The sequence below is a fragment of the Pangasianodon hypophthalmus genome, chromosome 7, assembly GCF_027358585.1.
Source record: "Pangasianodon hypophthalmus isolate fPanHyp1 chromosome 7, fPanHyp1.pri, whole genome shotgun sequence".
In the NCBI taxonomy this organism is placed as follows: Eukaryota; Metazoa; Chordata; class Actinopteri; order Siluriformes; family Pangasiidae; genus Pangasianodon; species Pangasianodon hypophthalmus.
In genome coordinates this window covers 1354275-1376774 of record NC_069716.1, presented here as the reverse complement: position 1 = coordinate 1376774, position 22500 = coordinate 1354275, and the positions used below count along the sequence as shown (strand labels likewise).

General features: G+C 35.8%; 1 protein-coding gene across 7 annotated transcripts in view; it reads left to right on the top strand.

Moving 5' to 3' along the window:
* Positions 1-22500, top strand: part of gria2b (glutamate receptor, ionotropic, AMPA 2b) — a 53955-nt gene that overhangs the window by 21696 nt on the left and 9759 nt on the right. For 3 of the 7 annotated variants that reach the window (XM_034305975.2, XM_053235617.1, XM_034305978.2), the window contains exons 3-14: positions 1452-1691; positions 8674-8870; positions 10403-10456; positions 11733-11891; positions 12026-12193; positions 12430-12534; positions 13815-13922; positions 14633-14839; positions 15968-16335; positions 18897-19095; positions 20166-20413; positions 22330-22444. In XM_034305975.2, coding sequence (XP_034161866.2) covers positions 1452-1691; positions 8674-8870; positions 10403-10456; positions 11733-11891; positions 12026-12193; positions 12430-12534; positions 13815-13922; positions 14633-14839; positions 15968-16335; positions 18897-19095; positions 20166-20413; positions 22330-22444 — 2168 coding nt within the window. Of the gene's footprint in view, positions 1-1451; positions 1692-8673; positions 8871-10402; positions 10457-11732; positions 11892-12025; positions 12194-12429; positions 12535-13814; positions 13923-14632; positions 14840-15967; positions 16336-18896; positions 19096-20165; positions 20414-22329 lie in introns of all 7 variants that reach the window. The other 4 variants (XM_034305976.2, XM_053235616.1, XR_008302029.1 and 1 more) reach the window with 3 other exon arrangements.

Genomic DNA, 22500 nt, shown 5'->3' with positions numbered 1-22500 from the left:
ATCTAGTTGTAGTGTAAAAAATAAAAATTAAAGAGGCTTAAAGGAGCCTGAGCCATCAACAGCACACAGTAATTTAGCCACACAGTGGAGTGTGCACTCGTCTTTTCGGCATGTTAATGGCCCTGTGTCAGTGAAAAGCAGTCAGATGTGACCGGCTCCTTAATAGCTTTCTCTCTTCTCTTCTCTTCTCTTCTCTCTCCTCTCTCTTCGTTTCTGTCTGTCTCGGTGTATGCTGTAGATTTTTTTTTTACACTTAATTAAACATTTCATTGAGCCACATTTCAGACAGACTCTCCGAACGCCGCCGTGTTCTTTTACGCTCAGCTGCTCGAGTCACACAAACACAATAAAAATCCTGAGCTCGGATGATTTTTGGATTCACGATGTCCAGGTCGCGTAAAAACAAAGCATCTGTCAAAAAAAAAAAAAAAACAATCAAATGTGAAAATTAAACAAAAAGCCTAAAAGCAGAAAATGCTCAACAGTAGCCATTCCTCAGTGAAAATTATAAAGATATATAATATAAGAAAATATATATAATATAAGAAAATTATATTTATTTAATTATATTTATTAAAGAAAACTGCATATGCATCTGATTCCCTTTAATTCCCATTCATTCATTCATTCATTTATTTATTTATTGGTCAGAAATAAAAGCTTCTGTCTTTATGTAGGTGGAGCTAAACAACGGGTGGGTGTGGCTTTTAAAAATCCCACAGGAGAAAAAAAAATCTTGAATCTAAAATCTACAAATCTAAAATAAAAAAAAAATAAAATCTTTTGAAGTAAAATCTAAAAATTTAAAATCTTTGGATGTAAAATCTAAAAATCTAAAATTTAAGAAAATAAAAATCTAAAATCATTGGCTCTAAAATCTAAAAATCTAAAATAAAAAATCTAAAAGGAGGATTTATAAAACTGGATTTTTTTCAGTTTTAAAGAACTTATTCTAAATTTGCATCAAATGTATAAAATGAATTACTTACTGATAAATAAATAAAAAATAAATAAATAAAAGCATTTTTTCCTGATAGTGACTAATTTTTTTTCTGAAAGAAGTTATGATGTAAAATTGTTGCTTCTCAATACAGCGCTTGATGCTAAGTGTAAATAAAGTGTAATTAAACTGTAATTATAGTGAAATTAAACTGTAATTAAAGTCTTTTTTTAGTAATTTAACGACAGATCTGAGGTAAATGTTGACGTCCCTGACATTTTTGTCTCATTTCCACACACACTGTCTTCACATTGTCTATATAAAAGACCGTATCAGTGTGCTAGCTAACCAAACCACCGCCTCAGTCATTAGCTAGGTTATGTTCAGTTGCCTAGCAACAGTGTTATTAACAGTGAGCATGTTGTGTGTTCTGCATGTCAAGAGCACAAATTAGACCAAGTCTAAGCCTGTGTGTGTGTGTGTGTGTGTATGTGTGTGTGTGTGTGTGCAGTCTGTTCACAGTTCTCACGAGGAGTTTATGCCATTTTCGGATTCTACGATAAGAAGTCTGTGAACACGATAACGTCGTTTTGCGGAACGCTGCACGTCTCCTTCATCACTCCGAGTTTTCCTCTGGACGGAACGCAGCAGTTCATCCTGCAGATGAGACCCGACATTAAAGGACCTTTACTGAGCCTCATCGAGTACTACAAGTGGGATAAATTCGCTTATCTGTACGACAGCGACCGAGGTACGCTTATTTATTTATTGTTTATGTTTATCTGCTCTAATGCCAGCTAGCTTCACTACATTTAGAGCCCTGTTCTGTGGCGATGTTCGCTAGCTAGCGATATAATAAACAAAACACTCTGTCATGCTGTTGTAGGAAAATAATCAACAGTGGGGTGGAGTGATGAAGCAGAGTTACTGTTACAACCCCAGGTGTTGATTATTTTCCCGTAACAGCATGTCTCAGTGTTTTATTCCTCTTACACCACAGCCATTTTCCAACCATTTCAGTTTTTATGTTGTGGAACGTCGCTGAAACAAGTTAGTTCCTGTTATCACTTACATTCTCTCTCTCTCTCTTTCACTCGGTCTTTCACTGTCTCTCTCCCAATCTGTCTTTCTCTCACTCACTCTGTCTCTCTCTCTTCTTTTCTCAGTTTTATTCTGTCTCATTTTCTCTGTTTCTCTCTTTCTCTATCTCTCTTGCTCTGTCTCTCTCTCTCTCTTTTTTTTTCTCAGTTATATTCTCTTTTTCTCACTCTGTTTCTCTCTCTTTTCTGAGTTTTATTCTCTGTCTCATTTTCTCTATTTCTCTCTCTTTCTCTATCTCTCTTGCTCAATCTCTCTCTTTCTCTCTCTGTCTTTCTCTCCATTTCTCAGTTGTATTCTCTCTGTCTCACTCTCTCTGTTTCTCTCTCTCTCTCTATCTCTCTTGCTCTGTCTCTCTCTTTGTCTTTCTCTCTTTCTCTCTCTCTTTTCTCAGTTGTATTCTCTCTGTCTCACTCTCTCTGTCTCTCTCTCTTTCTCTCTTGCTCTGTCTCTGTCTTTCTCTCCATTTCTCAGTTGTATTCTCTCTGTCTCACTCTCTCTGTTTCTCTCTCTCTCTCTATCTCTCTTGCTCTGTCTCTCTCTTTGTCTTTCTCTCTTTCTCTCTCTCTTTTCTCAGCTGTATTCTCTCTGTCTCTCTGTGTTTAAGTTATTAGTTTCTACGTGTTTATACAGTACGTGTCTATCCGTATAGATGTTCTTTAGATGATCAGCTGCTACTTTGGGTTTTTATCTTTGTATTTATACACGTGTCTGATCCAGGATTAGCGCCATCCCATAATAATCTGATAAACCTGTGAGGACAGAAATCCTGTGCTGAAGAGAAGCTCCGGCTGTATTTTCTGTGTAGCTGTAACGATACAAACACGCAGCAATGCAATTCAGCTCTATAAAAATGATTAATGTGTAGCTACACACTCACACACACACACACACACACACACACACACATACACCATGATAAATTACAGCATGCTGTCGGTTGTGTGATATTGATCAGAGAAGCTTTTCCTGGTGTCAGCCACAACACACACATTTATAGAGGAGTGAACACATACAGACATTAGTGTGTGTGAAAGCATCATCTCTAACACACACACACACACACACACACACACACAGAGCCCAAAAAGACAAAGACAAATAGAAAGACAGAGAAAGAAAGACAGAGAAAGAGTCATATGCTTCAATTCTGAGTCAAGTGATGAGTCATATGATTTGAAGACTGAGTCAAATGGTGAGTCATATGCTTCAAAGTCTGAGTCAAATGGTGAGTCATACGCTTCAAAGTCTGAGTCAAATGGTGAGTCATATGATTCAAAGTCTGAGTCAAATGTTGAGTCATATGCTTCAAAGTCTGAGTCAAATGGTGAGTCATATGATTTGAAGTCTGAGTCAAATAATGAGTCATATGCTTCAAAGTCTGAGTTAAATGGTGAGTCATATGCTTCAAAGTCTGAGTCAAATGGTGAGTCATATGATTTGAAGTCTGAGTCAAATAAGTCTGAGTTGAGTGACAAGGCATAAGCTTTGAAGTGAGTCAAGTAATGAGCCATATGCTTTAATTTCTGAGTCGAGTGGCAAGTCATAAGCATTGAAGTTGGTCAAATGATGAGTCATATGCTTTAAAGTCTGAGTCAAATAAGTCTGAGTCAAGTGGCAAGTCATAAGCATTGAATGATGAGCTGAGTCATATGCTTCAAAGTCTGAGCCAAGTCACAAGTCACATGCTTCAGAGTCTGAGTCAAGTGATGAGTCACTCAGCTCATGTCTGAGTTGAGTGACGTGATGAGTCATAAGCTTCAAAGTCTGATTACTAAGTCAGTAAATTAGTTACTCGAGTGTGAGTCATGAATGTGAGACTCGACTCGACTCGTCTCCTCAGCTACACATTATGGAAAATACACCTGGTTTTCTGGACCTGCTCGATTCTGTGCTGTTTTCATTCGTGAATTTCTTTAAACTCCTCCACTGTTCAGTAAAAATGAATCCATACTCCACAGGATAAGTTATTAATTGCATTACCGCTATCTCCTAATGAACATGTTGGGTTTTGTAAATTACGCCCACAGTCATTTCAGAATTCTCCAGGAACACACACAACTGCGGTTGCTCGCTCTGATGCTAATCCACGACCTCTGCTTAATTGGGGTGCGTAATTAATTCATCTTCACCCCTCCGACGAGGCTCCGAGGCCCAGCTGTGTGCCTTCAACACACAGCGAGACAATAGAAGGTAATGCATCAGTGGCCATAAAGACTGCGGGATGAGAACTCGGAGACGGACGGCTCCTGAACTCCAGCCGGGCTTCATTAACGAGCTGGGAGGAATATCGGACAGAAAGTGAGAAATCAATAAAGTGAAAAATGAGACGTGATGAAGGAGTCTGAGGTCTTTGTGCGGCTTTTCAACAGCATTTATGATCAAATGAAGTTCTCAGTTGGCCTCGGTTTGCTTTTATCATCCACATTATACGGAGCAATTGTGTATTTATGTGCAATCTCTCTCTCTCTCTCTCTCTCTCTCTCTCTCTCATATATAAAGATGAGCTGTTTGTTTTTGAAATAATTGGAGTAATACAATCCTGAGTATTCTGATAAATAAATCATAAAATATTAGTAATTATATAACATATGTTTATAGTAACTTCTTATATTTATTCTTTCAACCATAAGAATTTTTTAAAATAAAAACTCCAATGTGATTTCAATGTGATTTTATGAAATTGTTTTTTTTTTTTTTTTTACAAATTATTTTTATTAAAGAATGTTTTAATATAATTTTAAAAACTATATTTTAAATAGGACTAGCAGAAAAGTATAAAATATTAAATTCTTTTAAATTAACATTATATTCATTCCATTAATGAATATAATGAATATAATGAGCTGTTTGTTTTTTAAATAATTGGAGTAATACAATCCTGAGTATTCTGATAAATAAATCATAAAATATTAGTAATTATATAACATATGTTTATAGTAACTTCTTATATTTATTCTTTCAACTATAAGAATTTTTTAAAATAAAAACTCCAATGTGATTTCAAAGAATACCTTAATATAATTATATTAAATAATATATAATATCTTATATTATTTAATATAAAATTATATAATATAATTATATTATATAAATAACTTTAATATAATAAAGAAGTCTTTAATATAATTTTAAAAACTATATTTTAAATAGAATTAGCAGAAATGTACAAAATATTAAATTCTTTTAAATTAACATTATATTCATTCCATTTATTCTTTTGTTCTTCTTTTTTTTTTTGCTGAAAATTTCCCCAGCTCTATTTTTCATTGCAAATGTTAGTTTATATTTTTATTTCTTTGTGTTTTATGTATTTCTTTTTGTTTTTCTGTTTCTCTTTAACTAACACGTCTAAACCCGAAGGCTTAAACTTCATCCTCTGAATTTGCACGTGATGTCATTTATGCAATTATTTATTATAAATTATGTTCAGTTTTCTTTTCTTCACTCCGTCAACATCCAGAGAAAGGAAAATTCTGACTCGCTAGTGACTTTTGCAAAAGAAAACCTTTCAATCTACAGGTTTCTTCAAATCCAACAGGCTCCAGAATTCATATTTTTCTCTATTAAACATTTCTAATGGATGAATTAATCAGAGTGCACAGATTCTAGCTAATCTTTTCACAATCAGGAACAAATTTTACACAAAAACTGTAATCTACGGCTGTAATGCTAACAAAACACACAATCACCATCATTTAAACATTTAACAAAAGGGAAAGTGAAGATGCTAGCATATAGCTGTTTCACCTTCCACAGCATTAAATGGATAAAAAGTATGGCGAGTTGTTCTTTAACTCTTCCATGCATAAATTATTTATACGCATATCCAGATTCATTAGATTTTCTCTTTTTTTCAACTTAAAATTGCGTGATATATGGATTTTGATTCTGTCTAAATATCTAAATATCTAAATATCAAATAATTCAAAAGTAAATGTCCAATTGTCCATGAGTAGGACTGAAATAATAATAAAATAATAAAATAATCTTCCAATTTCCAAAATGTTTAACATTCAGGTCTAAAATATGTAAAGCTGAAGACAACATTTTAGAAAATATCATTTCTGACTCTACAGAATTTACACAGTTTAGGACTGCTGCATGACAACACGAGGTAAAAGAGGTATATATATAAAAAAAAAACTATAAAAAAAAAAACTATCAACTCAAAAATAACAATAAAGTTACTAGTTTTTGGTAGATTCTCACAAAAAATATTCTTTATTTTTTTTATGTAGAAAATAGTTTACAGAGCTATAGAGGTTTACATTAATTTACAATAATACTCTCGAGTCATTTGGAGGTGATGTACAATGTATATTTTCCTAAAATATAAAAAATATATCTTTAAATTAACAGTCCATGAGAAGAATGTACAGGCATGTGGCACTAGGCTTGAAAGGGTTAATAAATAAAAACGTGTAGTCATTGGTGAATCGCAGTGGTATAAGAGGAATAAAACACTTCAGGATGTGCTGTTAGAGGAAAATAATCATCTCCGGGTTGGTAACCGTGGGCGAGTTAATGAGTTTATTCATTTAGCATTAATCTGTGACAAAAATGACTTAATTAGTGAATTAAATTCAGTCATTTAAAAAGGGTCAAAAATGTACAAGTTTTAATAAATATTCCTGGCAATGTTCTTTCCTTTTCTCCTGCTCTTCCATTTCTGGAGTTTATTTTGGTTTATTTCAGGATTGAGTCCATATTTTGGAACGAACAAAAGTTCATTTTGAAGAAGTTTTAAAGATGTGAAACTCTCCCAGGCGTCCAAAACGTTGCCAGCTGATTGATTTGACACGGAAAATAACAGTCTAAAATTGTCTTTTTAGTCGAAAGGAAGTGTGAGACACTGTGATAACTGATTTAGCATGACAGGCCAATATCCAACGTGTGTGTGTGTGTGTGTGTGTGTGTGTGGCCCCATGGAAGATTGGTGTTAAATGGTTGTTTTATTTGCTTTATAAAAAGGAAGCTTGCGGCATTTCCTCCAGCGCAGCGTTTAAATCCTCGTTAGAAAGACACACTGACTCTGAGTCAGATAGTACGCCGGCTTCCTGTGAGGAAAGTGAGACAAAATAAAAATTATTCTCAATCGAAAACTTTATCAAAAATCACTCTGAGACATGTTACTTTATTATTATTATTATTATTATTATTATTTTATTATTTTTGGTTTAAATCCCAGGCGGCTGAAGGGCTTTGAATAAAATAATACAGTTAAACTAAAGGAATAAAAAAAATGGAAAGAATCTAAAAATCCAATAATTCTTTACATATAATAAATGAAGGTATAGCTACAGGTGAATACGATAAATAAGATTAATAAATAATTTATCTTCACCATTCGATTGCTGATATTCTGACAAGTATTTTTTGTATTAGAATATTTATTAAATCACATTTATTAATCTGAATATCTAATTTTATCTAATTAAATATTAGTGGATTTGCGTACTTTCTAAAACCAAAAAAAAGTAATATATTTATTTCACTGTGAAGATGCTCTGAAAAAGACTTTTACGGAAAAGCTGGTTGGAAAATCATTTCTTAAATTTACAGAAAATCATTTCTTAAATCATTTCTGTTCAAAATATAATTTGATGTGTATATTTTATTTTTCAGTATAAAGTCTAACATAAACCCAACAGTAATCATGTTTTTGAGAATGTCCTAACTGTAATATGCTTTTAATTAAAGAACAGAAATGAAGATGTACAATTTCATAAATGCAGCTCATTTAAAAATATATTTCTGAATATAGAAAAAAAATGATTTTGAGGAAAAGGGTTTTAAAAACACACAATGTGACGTCACGTGTTTCTACTCTAGTCAGTTTGGTTTGTAAAGTTTATAAACGAAGCTGACGTGTGTATCAGGAAACGTTTTACAGGACATCATTGGACGTGATTGTGAAGTGGGCGGAGCTTAAAGCCTTCTTCAACGTTGCTAATTTTCTCGACAAAAACATAAACAGTGAAAAACGTTATTTCTGTTAAGTGTTAATATTTGTATTAGTATAATTTAAGAAAAGACAGGTGCAATTTATCTAATAAAATCGGAACATTTATTGACATAAACATAATAGTCGTCTTTTTTTACCTCTTGGCTTAAGACTGCTTTTTTTTTTTCCCGTTCTCTCGGACACTGAGATTTAATTTTTTCGAGATACTTCATGCAACGCTGAAGAATGAATTCATCTTTTAAACACTTAAAATAACAAGTTAGAATTAGAAAATATGTAAATGTAATGACCCATAATCAACTACAATCTTCATTTATTTCGTGTATTTATAGCTGAAAAAAATCTATATCTATATATACACCGTGGTGCTTAGTGCAGAAATAGCGCGCATCATGAGGATTTACAGTGCATTATGGGTAATAATAACCTGCACTATCCAGAGAATATGATTTTTACTAGAATGAGAAAGAGCTTCACCACTGTGTAGTGAATAGGGAGTGATTTGAGACACGCAATCAGTGTAGATCGACAGGAAATTTAGAAAATTTAATCATAATTTGGACATTTTGGTGTTAGCTGTTTATCTCTGATGAAATGCGATGTTTCTTTCTTTTCATTATTTTTAAATAAACAGCTCAGTAACCTTATTTTTGCACGTTTTCCTCAGGACTAACGACTCTACAGGTGGTGCTGGACACGGCGGCCGAGAGGAAGTGGCAGGTGACGGCTATAAACGTGGGCAACATGAAGGACGACAGGAAGGACGAGGCGTATCGCTCGCTGTTCCAGGATCTGGAGAACAAGAAGGAGAGGAGAGTGATCCTGGACTGTGAACAGGAAAAAGTCAAAGACATCATGGAGCAGGTGATGAGCTGAAACTCTCACACCGTCGTGATGGAAATAAACTCAAACCACCTGCAGACTTGATTTTCTCTGTTCAGGTTTCGTTACTGAGCTGCATTTCGATTAGAGCTACTGAACCTGAACGTCAATATCATGAACTGTTCGGATTACGCAGTTGTTTAGAACTGAATCTGAATTTATACTCATTTTTCACTCATTTTGATGCTTCATTACATTTTATATCACTTACACCATGTATATTTACCAGCATTTAATCAAATGCAGGCTTTGTTTTGCTTTTGTACATTTGAATAATACAAAAATACCAAATTTGTTCTATTTTATGTAACTAAATTTCTAGTTTCAGTTATTATTAATCCATCATCATAATTTATTAATTAGAGAACTGTCCTTAAACAATTAAATAATACTCCTTTTTATCCATTTATACTTACATTTAATGTCAATGAAGCAAGTTAGTTCCTGTTGTCACTTACGTTACAGCAGCTATAAACAGTCGTTCCCTCTCTTTTTTCCTTCTCTTCTAGAAACAAAAAAAATCGCAGCTTGTCATGTTAGAGAGAAACCGCAAAGAAGCGTAAACTCCTCGGAAAACTTGTTGGAAAACTTAAAGTTACAGCTTTACCTCTGACTGTTACAAAGCCCTGACACTGGAGACTCCTTCCATGCATGTTAAATAAACGTCTCCTCACAGAAAACTTCACCACATCCAAGTCCCTGTGAATGAGCTGTTGCTATAGAAACGATAACGTATTAGCACGAGCGCATTAATATAAACCTGCGCTACTGTCAGACCTGCTGTTATAGAAAATTAATCAACACCTTCTGACCAATCAGAGTGCAGAATTATAAGATGACTTGTATCGACACTTCATAGTAGAACCACTTCAGATGATCTGTGATGACGGAGATGTGTTTAAATGCAGCGACTGGCCTCTTGATGTCATCGTCTGAAAAACTTACGAACATTTCAATAAGTTTTACTGTTTTGATTTTTGGCGCTTTCTTGAAAGGATGCTAATTGTTTACTAGCAAACTCTTCTGGACGCATCTGTGTATGTGAAAAGAAAAAACGAGCAGTCCGGAAAAGAAACGTTAAAATGACACAATGGCAGTTAATTGTCTTGTTTTTAAAAGCTAATTAGCGTCTGGCTTGCGGTTGATTTGTGGTTTTAAAGCGTCTGGATTGTTCGTTCTCACCGCGGTGTCACTAATGAGATCCGCACAGATGCTGGAGAACACACTCACCATTCTTCACGCTATGGCTTATTTAGTCCGAGACTCGCGGCTCTCTCATTGATTAGTCTTTAAGCGTTGTGGAAGTGTGTTTGAGCAATCGAGAGAATCAATAATAACGGCTTCATCTCACACACGACACACACTCAAAACACAGCACAGCGTCGTGGTGTGTATGAACGCGTGTGGACTGTACCATTTCCTTCATATCATATAAAATACATCCACTTCCAAGTGAGGAAATGTTTTGGTACAAGATTTAATCTCATGATCATTTCCTGTGTTTTATTTTACAGATCATAACGATCGGGAGGCACGTTAAAGGATATCACTACATCATAGCCAACCTGGTGAGTGACACGCTAATCATCCACAAAATAACACCATTTACACACAAATGTGATCATGTGACATCAGCACTAACCTTCCTGTTCAGCTCTTTAGCATAAAGTACTGCTTTTAATTACACATTATAATAGGAGTTATACATTAGCTAGGATGCTATTACAACTGGCTAATAAAAAAGCTAATACCTTAGCCAGCCTGCTAGGTAGTATATTAGTTGGCCCATGTTTGCTAACTCGACAGGGAACTTGGTTAATGTAATAACTAGCCAAATGTTACAGGACTGCAATGTAACTTGGTTAATATAATAGTTAAACATAAGAGCTTGGTATTACGTATGCACCAGTATTCCCTACACTTCAGTATTCCCTACACTTCAATACACTGTACACTTCAGTATTCCCTACACTTCAGCATTCTCTACACTTCATTATACTTTACACTTCAGTATTCCCTACACTTCAATACACTGTACACTTCAGTATTCCCTACACTTCATTATACTTTACACTTCAGTATTCCCTACACTTCAATACACTGTACACTTCAGTATTCCATATACTTTAGTATTCCATACACTTCAGCATTCCTTATGCTTCGGTATTCCATACACTTTGTTATGCTTTACACTTCAGAATTCCATGCACTTCAGTATTCCTTACAGTATTCCTTATATTTCAGTATTCCTTACACTTCAGTATTCCATACACTTTAGTATTCTCTAAACTTCAGTATTCCTTACTCTTCATTATACTTTACTCCTCATTATACTTTACACTTCAGTATTCCATACACTTCGTTATGCTTTACACTTCAGAATTCCATGCATTTCAGTATTCCTTACACGTCAGTATTCCATACACTTCAGTATTCCATGCAATTTGCTATACTTTACATTTCAGTATTCCCTACACTGCAGTATTCCCTACACTTACACTTCATTATACTTTACTCGTCAGTATTCCTTACATTTTACTATGCAGTATTTTCAGTATGCAGCACACTTCAGTATTCCCTATTCTGCCAACTTTAGTATTCCACATACTTCCTTACACTTCAGTATACCATACACGGATATACTGTACACTCAGTATTCCATATACTTTAGTATTCCGTATACTTTAGTAATTCTGTACACTTTTTCCATATGCTTTACTCTGCAGTATTCCGTACACTACAGTATTCCGTACACTACAGTGTTTTGTAAACTTAAGTATTCTGCAAAAAAAAGCTTTTAGCACGAATAAATTAATGTCCTGTTTCTTCACTCTTACCTTTCAGGGCTTTGTGGATGGAGACTTGTCTAAAATTCAGTACGGCGGAGCAAACGTGTCAGGATTCCAGATTGTGGACTTTGAAGATCCTCTCGTGTCCAAATTTGACCAGCGCTGGGAAGCTCTGGAAGAAAAGGAATATCCAGGAGCTGACAGCAAGATCAGGGTGAGAGCTAGAATCTCTGAAATATTCTCGAAATGTGATGTAAGAGCTTGCACATCAGTAATAGTCCACATGTAAGGACGCTAAATTGCTAATATCCCAGAATTCCAAAGTCCATGATGTCTGTTTTTCCTCAGTACACTTCGGCGTTGACGTACGACGCCGTGCAGGTGATGACGGAAGCGTTTCGTTACCTGCACAAGCAGAGGATCGACATCTCGCGCAGGGCTAATAACGGAGACTGTCTGGCTAACCCGGCCGTGCCGTGGGCTCAGGGTGTGGAGATCGAACGTGCGCTAAAACAGGTGAACAGCACACACACACACACACACACACACACACATACACACACACACACACACACACACACACCTATATATATCCCACAAGACATAATGAGCCTATAATTAGAGGAGAACGGATATTTTCAGGTTTGTTTATGTACAGTTTTAAACCAGGTGGGATGGAAACGAGAGTCGAGGTTTCAGGTAAAATCAGGTTTTTTTTCTCCATGTTGTTCATCACGTGCTCGTGTTCTCAGGTGCGAGTCGAAGGTCTAACCGGAAACATCCAGTTCGATCAGTACGGCAGGAGAGTGAATTACACCGTCCACGTCATGGAGCTGAAGAACAACGGTCCTGTTAAGGTACAAGTCCATTCTAAAACTATTCCTTTTTTTAATGGGAAGACACGGAGGAAAATAAGTTTCGTTTTTTTTTTTTTTTTTTTTAACTATCAGTATGTCGTTTCCACCCTCCTTTTAGGCTTCTTTAAGGGTTCTTATCTTCTAGAGGTTCCACTTGAAACCTTCTTTCTCAACTTTCTGTTGTCTGGGTTCTACATAGGGCTTTTTAAGTCCTAGAAGTTCCCTTTAGAAGGTCAAACCAAAACAGTAACACGGTCTGTTGTCTCTAAAAAGGTTTCTGAAACATTCTTTGGAGAGTTAACTGCTCTAGACAAGGATTCTTTAGATTAGTTAACGGTTCTTGATTTAATTTTTATCCAAAGATTGTAGGAAACATAGATGACTACTCTTTGCTGTGTTAGAAAAACAGGTTTGTCAGCAGTACCTTGGATGATCAACAGTTCGGTTTTAGGGTTCTACATAGAACCTTTAAAGGTTCCCCAACATCAATAAACCAAAGAACCCTTTGAGATTTGGTTCTAGAGGTTTGTTTTTATAGGCAAGAGCCTACTATCTTATAGAAAATGGGTTCTCTGGTAGTTATTCGAATGGTTAGGAGCAAATTATGAAAAAAATGGTTCCTTGGTAGTTCTTTGGATTGTTAAGGGGTTCTACTTGGAACCCTCTCTAATAGGAAAACACTATTGTAGAGTCCTTAAGGGTTCCCACAGAGCGACAAAGGATTGTAGACTACATCAGCAACACTCTTAGATAAAAAGGGTTCATCAAGGTCCCGTTGATTCTACAGGGGTTCCACTTGGAAACCTTTCTCTAAAGCGAGGTTGGTTCTACTTAGAACCTTAAAGGGAGTTCTCTTCTACTAGCTAACCAAGAACCCTCTAGGTTTAATTATTTAAATCCTTTAAAGGTGTAAGCAACATACACACCTACCTAACTAGCTACACTCTTGGACAAAAGGGTCCATCAAAGGTTCTACTGAGAGTTAAAGATCATTAGCATCCTAAAGGGGTTCTACATGAAACCATCTGTTCTAAGGTCCTAGATAGTTCTAACAAAAAAGGTTTTTATCAAGGTGACCAACTGAATAACCCTTTAGGGTTCTGCAAAGGAATGTTTCCTTTTCTTAAAAGGTTCTTAGTAGAATCTCTTTTGAGAGCTAGAACCATTAACGATCTGAAGAGGAACCTTTTTGGTTTTTTCTATGGAGCTTGAGTGTTAATGGCTCAATGTGAATAATGTCAGAGAATAAAGTTCTCATTATTCGCGCATCTGTTTTTCAGATTGGTTACTGGAATGAAATGGACAAGATGGCGGTCACAAAATCGGACCTTTTCCCCAATGATACGATGGGTCTGGAGAACAAGACGGTGATAGTCACCACCATTCTGGTGAGAACTTTGAGCACTTTAATTAACAGAGCTTCAGGTACGGTTGCATCTGAAAGTGATCAAAAACTATTCCAAAGAGAAACATTCCTTATATTTCAAGCATCAATTATAAAAAAACGGAGACAAACGCATTTTTTAGCAGTTAAGAACAGTTGTGATGTCATAATTTCTGCAGATGGCATTGCATGTACACTCCTAACACGAAGTCCATTACAGGAATCGCACATGATAAAAATATTTATCATTAACCCCTAAAAATAAAAAAATAGCAGATCTCAGAAGTGGACTCAGAGTTACAGATCTCACGGCACAGTTTACAGTCAAGTCCAAAAGTTTGTGCACCCTTAGGATGAAATACAGAAGGCTGAAAATGTGACATATTTGATTGGTTTAGTACAAAAATGGTAAAATGGTGCACACTAGATATGAACAGTGCAAAAATCAAAATAACTGAAGATGATGCAGATATTTTCTAATAATTTATATAACTAACTTCAGATGGTTTGATGTTTTATGTTCTGAATGTTCTGAATGTTTCAGGACATGCCCACATTATTTTTTTACTCCTATGGATACTGTTTTTTGGTGCATAATCTATAAAATAGCAGTAAATCTTCTTTTTCAAACCTTTGCACTTGTCAGTCCAAAAGAGTTGTAATTGTAGTGAATTGTGTAGTGAACCGTGTGAAGAAGTGCGCGCTCCGTTTCAGGAAGCACCGTATGTGATGCTGAAGAAGAACGCAGACCTGTTCGTGGATAACGAGAGGTACGAGGGTTACTGTGTCGACCTGGCAGCTGAAATCGCCAAACACTGCGGCTTTAAATATCGCCTGAAAATAGTAGGGGATGGAAAATACGGAGCCCGAGACGCAGAGACGAAGATCTGGAACGGGATGGTCGGAGAGTTGGTTTATGGGGTGAGTGGAAAAAATGATGAAGTGCTCTAGATCGTAATCTAATAAATCTGGCAGCTCAGTGTCTAAAAACTGAGAGCTTGGAGTCATTAATAACGTAGTGATGTAAATTTGTTTTCTATCTATTCATTAAAAACAGATTTCCATCTTGTGTTTATGTGCATGTTCAAAAACCTGACCACAGCAACAGACCACTCTGAAATGTTAGGTGAAATCTCATTCTGTGCATTTTAACTTTTCTTTTTTTTTTAAATTGATGGTGATTAACATGAGTTTAAACGTTATGTCAAAAGTAATTTAATAATTTCTCCTGAATAAATCTGAAATAGCCCTTTTTTTGTCATATTAGCAACTAAACCCTGGTAAAAGTATATCATTAATGAACATAGCACAACTATACAGCAAGTGTTGTATGTGTTTCCATAGAAACCACAAATTTCCCCAAGTACAACTTTTAAGCTGCCGTCTTGTAATTACCATAAGAAACATTTTGCATTAGTAGCCAATGTGCAATTGTAATAACATTTTTCAATAATAATGAACATTTTGTTAGAGTAATGAATAGTTTGCAAATCTAACAAAGGATTTTCAGAAATAAAGAACATCATAAATGTTTTTCTATAGTAACAAACATTGTGTAATAGTAATAAATGATTTGGAAAGTAACAAACGTTTTGTAATAATAATAATTATTCTGTAAAAGTAATAAACATTTTGTAATAGTAAGTAACATTTTGAAATAGTAATCAACGTTTTGTAACAGTAATAAAGATTGTGTAATAGTAATTTGTAACTAAATGAAACAAAACAGACAGAAGTAATACTGCAAATAATAATACATTCGCTCGTATTAGTTCTATGTTTTTAATCCTTTCCTCAGGTACTAGTCTATAGTTCATGAATTTGCGTTTATTTACATTTGTAAATTTGCCTAACTGTAACAAAAGCAGACTAAGTGAAGTGTAACATGGCAGCATGGAGAAGTTTCACTAATAATAAATTCATTAATAATTTGAGTCGCAGTGACTGTGAGACTCTAACACACTGGCTATGGTTTATAAAAATGATAAAAAATTACTTTAAAGTGCACTCCGAGCACAAAACACTTCTACTTCCACTCTTCCTCTACAGAAAGCTGACATTGCCGTGGCTCCACTGACCATCACGCTGGTCAGAGAGGAAGTGATCGACTTCTCGAAGCCCTTCATGAGCCTGGGCATCTCCATCATGATCAAAAAGCCGCAGAAGTCCAAGCCGGGCGTGTTTTCGTTCCTGGACCCTCTGGCGTACGAGATCTGGATGTGTATCGTGTTCGCCTACATCGGCGTGAGCGTCGTGCTCTTCCTGGTCAGCCGTTTCAGCCCGTACGAATGGCACACGGAGGAATACGAGGACGGACAGATCCAGACCAGCGAGTCTACGAATGAATTTGGGATATTTAACAGCCTCTGGTTCTCGCTCGGAGCCTTTATGAGACAAGGATGTGATATTTCGCCAAGGTTCGTCTCTGATTTGTTACATTCCATTATGGCTCAGACGGATATGATGTAAGTCTGCAGTCTCTTTATTGCAGCCGTGTCACAAATCACAGTGTCCTTAGTGAGAGGGTGACCTCGGGCAGTCAGGAGGTAAATTTGTATCCTGTAAATGATAAAATTGCAGGCAGAGGACAAAGCCAGATGAAAGCAGAACATGAATTAATCTAGAATAAGTAGGAAATTATGGAAAGTAGAAGAATAAAAACTGGAAATAATTGGACTAGGGAACCAAAGGAACACAAAACTGAAGGAAATCCTGTAGTATAACATACGCTAGACAAAGAGCACGTGATAAAACTGACCTAATAAGGAAGCAGTGATTGGGGAAGTGCAAGAAATTATACAGTTTATGCAATTAATCATAAAATAATCACTAGTGAGATGGTGTGATTAAGCAAACATCCCCGAGTGTTTTATTCCTCTTATACCACAGTAATTTGCCACACCTGCAGTAGTTACATTTAATGTTGTAGCAGTTAGTTCCTGTTCTCACTTACGTTATAGCAGCTATAAACAGTCGTTCCGTCACCAGCGTCTCTTTCTTCTATCTCTGGAAGATGACGTTAATAAGACAAAAAAAAACCCCGCAGCTTGTCATGTTAGTGAGAAACCACAAAGAAGCGTAAACTCCTCTGTCCTGAAGATGTCAGAAAACGTACAGCTTTACCTCTGACTGTTACAAAGCGCTGACACTGGAGACTCCTTCCATAAACGTTACATTAACACATTTCTCCTTACAGAAAGCTTGAAACACACGTTTTTAAATTTTTAAACAGTTTATGTGGAGCGTCCGCTGTACACGTCCCTGTGAATGAGCTGTTACTATAGAAACGAAGCGCATTAACATAAACCTGCACTACTGTCAGAGCTGCTGTTATAGAAAATAAATCAACACCTTCTGACCAATCAGAATCCACAAGTTAACCGTTTAATTTCATGTATGTGTGTATGGCATCAGCTTGCTAACTCAGATGGATAACTAGCTGGTTTACACACTAGCTGAGTAAGGACCTGAATTATATATTATGCTATATTAATTTCTTTAGCTCTAAATTTCCTGCTAATTTTTATACAAGCATTATACAAGATATGCTGCATGACCTACCGCTTTACCACACAAGTAGGGTTTACGATTTTCTTTTTTTTTTTAAGAAAAGCACTATTTGGAGGCTTTTATTTTTTCAGACCACCTTTCTTAATTCTACACTTGAATTATGAGCAGCACGGAGACACGGATCGTACCAGCAAAGCTTTTCAATGCCACAAAGCCACTCATTAGTCATACAGCATTTATAAAATGATCCAAAGTAGCTATTAAAAGTTACATAATTTATTCTTTTGTAATGGAAAAGTTATAGAAGAGTATTATACATTCCCAAGCCTCATTATTATGATTATTTTAAAATTCGGTTTAAAGCCTGATCATACATTCAAAGTCACATTCTAACCCACGTTTACAGCATTTCGTTTTGTCCTGAATCCATTTGAATAAATTAGCATCTGTTATGAAGGAGCAAAGATGAGAAATCAAGATGACATCACTGTAGAAGCAGATTACCCAGAAGGCATTGCTCTGAACTGATCCTAATCAGATCCTTTACAGAACAGAAGAAAGGTTGAGGATGTAGGTGTGTAGATAAACAGAACACAATCAATCAATCAATCAATCAATCAATCAATCAATCAATAAACTTTCATATTCTCTCCATGGAGCTCATTGGAGTGTCAAGAGAATGTATATATGTAAATAAGAAAACAATGTGTGTCGTGCTGTTATAGAAAAATAATCAACGATCAGATGGTGTGATGAAGTGAAGTTACTGTTACTATACAAACTTGATTATTTTCCTATAACAGCATGTCCCCATGTGTTTTATTCCTCTGATACCGCAGCAATTTGCCAACAATCACAAGTTTTATTTTTTTAAGGAATGAAAGAGTGTACTTTTTATCTGTTTATAGTTACATTTAATGTTCTTCAGAACAAGTTAGTTCCTGTTGTCACTTACGTTACAGCAGCTATAAACAGTCGTTCCCTCACCAGTTTCTCTTTATTCTCTCTCTTGAAGTTAATAAGACAAAAAAAATCGCAGCTTGTTACACGTTATTGTGAAACCGCAAAAGAAGCGTAAACTCCTCTGTCCTGAAGACGTCGGAAAACTTAAAGCTACAGCTTTACCTCTGACTGTTACAAAGCGCTGACACTGGAGACTCCTTCCATACATGTTAAATAAACATGTTAAATGTATTTATTTACTTTGATTTATACGATTGACTTCATGTTTCTCAAATTACTGTGAAGCCGCAGAGTTTGTTTAAACTGCAAAAGCGCATGTTCCGACAGTGTTGAAGTCACGAGGTAGGGACTCAGTATTAAACAGAAATAAAAACACACTGTTGTGGACGTTTATTAGTGAAAACTGCAGTACTTGCTGGGGAATTCAGTGTTGTTAGTGTTAGAGGCTCACAGCAGTAAAACGAGGACTGGATGAGTTTCTAACATGATGTAAAACGTCTCTCAGGTCTCTCTCGGGCCGTATCGTGGGCGGCGTGTGGTGGTTCTTCACTTTGATCATCATCTCCTCGTACACGGCCAACCTGGCTGCGTTTCTCACCGTGGAGAGGATGGTGTCGCCCATCGAGAGCGCCGAGGATCTGGCCAAACAGACCGAGATCGCTTACGGGACGCTCGACTCCGGATCAACCAAAGAGTTTTTCATGGTAGGAGCTTTGAAGATGCTTAGAAACGTCTCATAGTGGAACTGAAGACATGGAGCTTCATTAAATCATTTTATTTCAGTATAGATTAATAAACATCCTGATTTCTACTCAGGCTCAGACTTTTATTATTACTTTTGTTACTGAGACGTCCATTTTAGTGATGATTAGAGAAATTCTTGAATTAAATTGTGATTAATTTTGATATGAGATTCCATATACACTATTCTGGAGCTTTGGAAGAGAGCAAAAAAGAGAAAATAAACGCTGGATGTCAAACAAATATGATTCCAACTAGCATGAAAAACACGGCGCGTATACTGAACACTGAGTGAGTGGAATGAGAGTCTTTAAATACTGTGGCTGTGATTGGATTCAGGTGTGTGTGATTAGAATGAAGGCGAGGTTGGACGTTATAGAGTTTGTGTGTGTTGGGTATTGTAGTCGGCGGCGGCCATGTTTGTAGGCCATGTAGCATTCTGGGAGTTGTAGTTAGACGCTGATTCCGGGGTTGACGTGACAGCCTTTCACGCCATTCAGACTTTTTTCCCTTTAAATTGTGTGCAATGTGAAATGAAATCAAACCAAATAGCAAACAAATCAAAATGATCAAAAGCACCAGATTTCCAGACGTGAAAAGGTATAGATATTGTCAAATTAACGTAAACTTAACATACTAAGGGTCATAAATTATTATTATTTTATGATTCTATGGCACTAATACAGCATCTCAGTTTCACAGCTTTTTCTCTTTTCATGACACTGATAACAATTTAAAAAAAAAAAAAAAATTGCAAGAAAATCTAATATAAAATGTGTAAAATATTAGTTATACAGTAAATCTAATATAATGTCATAATTTTTTTTAACATAACATACACCGCTCCCTTTCCTCTCTTTTAGTCTGACATGCTGTAAAATTGTGATAATCTATAAATGTAATAAAACATCCTTATTATATTAGGGGAAAAAGATGAAGTACTGTTTTTATTGGACTTTTTGGACATTTTTCTACATAAAACAGCAGCATGATGTCCCTCGTGTCTCTCTTTTCCTCCTCATTTTTCCTCCAGCGATCCAAAATTGCTCTCTTTGAGAAGATGTGGGCGTACATGCGCAGCGCCGAGCCGTCCGTCTTCGTGAAAACGACGGCGGAGGGAGTGATGAGAGTGCGCAAGTCGAAAGGGAAGTACGCCTACCTGCTGGAGTCCACCATGAACGAGTACATCGAGCAGCGGAAGCCCTGCGACACCATGAAGGTCGGCGGGAACCTCGACTCCAAGGGCTACGGCATCGCCACGCCCAAAGGATCCTCATTAAGGTGGGTGGAATAGTATAACAATGTGCCCAATGTTGTTATAGTATCCCACCTACCCTGATGCAGCTGTGCTCATGTCACCTGGTTGGTATAAGACAGATCTAGTCGAGGCAAATTATTTAAAAAAAATTATATACAACAAAAAAAACCCACAAATCTGAAGTAAATTTAGAGTGGAGGAATAAATGAGCATCGACTATGTTTAAAGAAAGGAAGTAGACAGAGAATATGATCTGAAATGATGGTAGGTTTCTGATTTGTTAAATATTTGAAACCAAATTCGCCAAACAGAATGAAAAACACAGGAGCATCAGGTTTTTAAAGCTTTTCCCAACAGATAGAAAATCTGCATCACTATTAATATCAGGGATATACAGCAAATTTGCATAATTCATTATTCACTTGAACTGAAGTTTTTTGCATATTTAAAGTCACCCTAAACTTTATAAATTGTGTTTTCATGACTAAATGATGAAATATTTTTGAAAAAAAAAAAAAAAATCTATGTTCTTTTAAGAAACAGCTTAAATCTTTACCAGGAAACTCTCAGGAACATGTGACTGGAAAACGTCATCATTCACTTATCAATCAGTTTATTACACTTTAAAAAGCATGTTTTTGGTGATTAAATATTAAATTGACATAAGTATTAATCTATTAAAAAAATCCACATTCTTTTAAGAAAAGGCTTAAAAACTTACTGGACGAATTGAAGTCCTCTGGAACAAGCGACAGGAAAGTGTTATTGCATCATAAAATGTCAGAGCCAATCAGGGTCCAGCATGTAAATTCAGGTCAGATTTAATTTGCATATGCAGCATTTTTATCACTTCTTCATGAAAGTAAAAGTGTAGCTGCTTCTGGGCTCTTATTGTATCTAATTCTTTTATGTTTACTGTATCAAGCTGTTTATTTTAGTTTAAAACGTTAACTATAAATAATTATAAATGATTATCTATCAAGAGATTTGCACATTCTTTTAAGAAAAGGCTTAAAAACAATTTTGGACAATTTTGGACAATTTTGATTCATCCGGAACATGTGACAGGATAGTGTTATTGCATCATAAAAAATCAGAGCCAATCAGGTTCCAATATGCAAATTCAGGCCAAATTCAATTTACATATTCATCATAATTCCACAATTCTTGATGAGGGTAAAATTGTAGCTTCTTCTATGCTTTTATTTAAATTTATTGGTTTATTTATTTTACTTTTTTGTCATTTGAATCAGTTAATTATGATTAAAACCAAGTTTCGGGTGACTTTTCCATCTTCCTGCACTGTCTGTCTCTTATAAATGTTAATGTTCTGATATTTTAATGTTCTCTTCTCTCTTCTCTCTCTCTACTCACTGATCTTACTGTTTATTGTTTAGTGTTTGCTTCTTGATGATATTTTGTGATATTTTAATGATGGTTGTTTTTGCCCAAAACCTTCGCAGTACACATTTTTATTTAAAGACGTAAAAACTAAAGAGGTTTGGAGTCGAATCGGGCCGACGAGTCCAAATTTAGCCGTAATCACATGACAGGTGGCACTGCGTGGGTTTAAATACTGAAATGTGTTTATGCTCTTTGTTATAATGCTGACTATTTCTGTAGAAAAATTTAATTAGTCCAAAATTTGATTGAGATGGCCGTCATTTTAACTTCCCCTGATTGACTAAGATGAGAGTTCCTCTCTTCCTGGATATAGTGCTTAATTAATGCATTAATTGGATTAACTGTAAAAAATATAGAAGAATTGAATGTATTTGGAAGGAAAGAGGAAACAAGAAACAAAAATATTCATTAAATTGAACATTATTTGTAGGGAAAAGATTTTTGGGGAAAGTTTTTTTTTTTAAAAAAAAAGGACCATTGGTTAAAAAAACGTTGGCTCACCCTGTCTTACAAGTTATGTTTTATCGTTTTCAAGAAATGCGGTTAACCTCGCAGTTCTAAAACTGAATGAGCAAGGCCTGTTGGACAAATTGAAAAACAAATGGTGGTACGACAAAGGCGAGTGCGGCAGCGGGGGAGGTGATTCCAAGGTCAGCCCCAGAGAGCAAAGCCTTATGGGTAAACGCAATGCAACACCCAAGTAAGC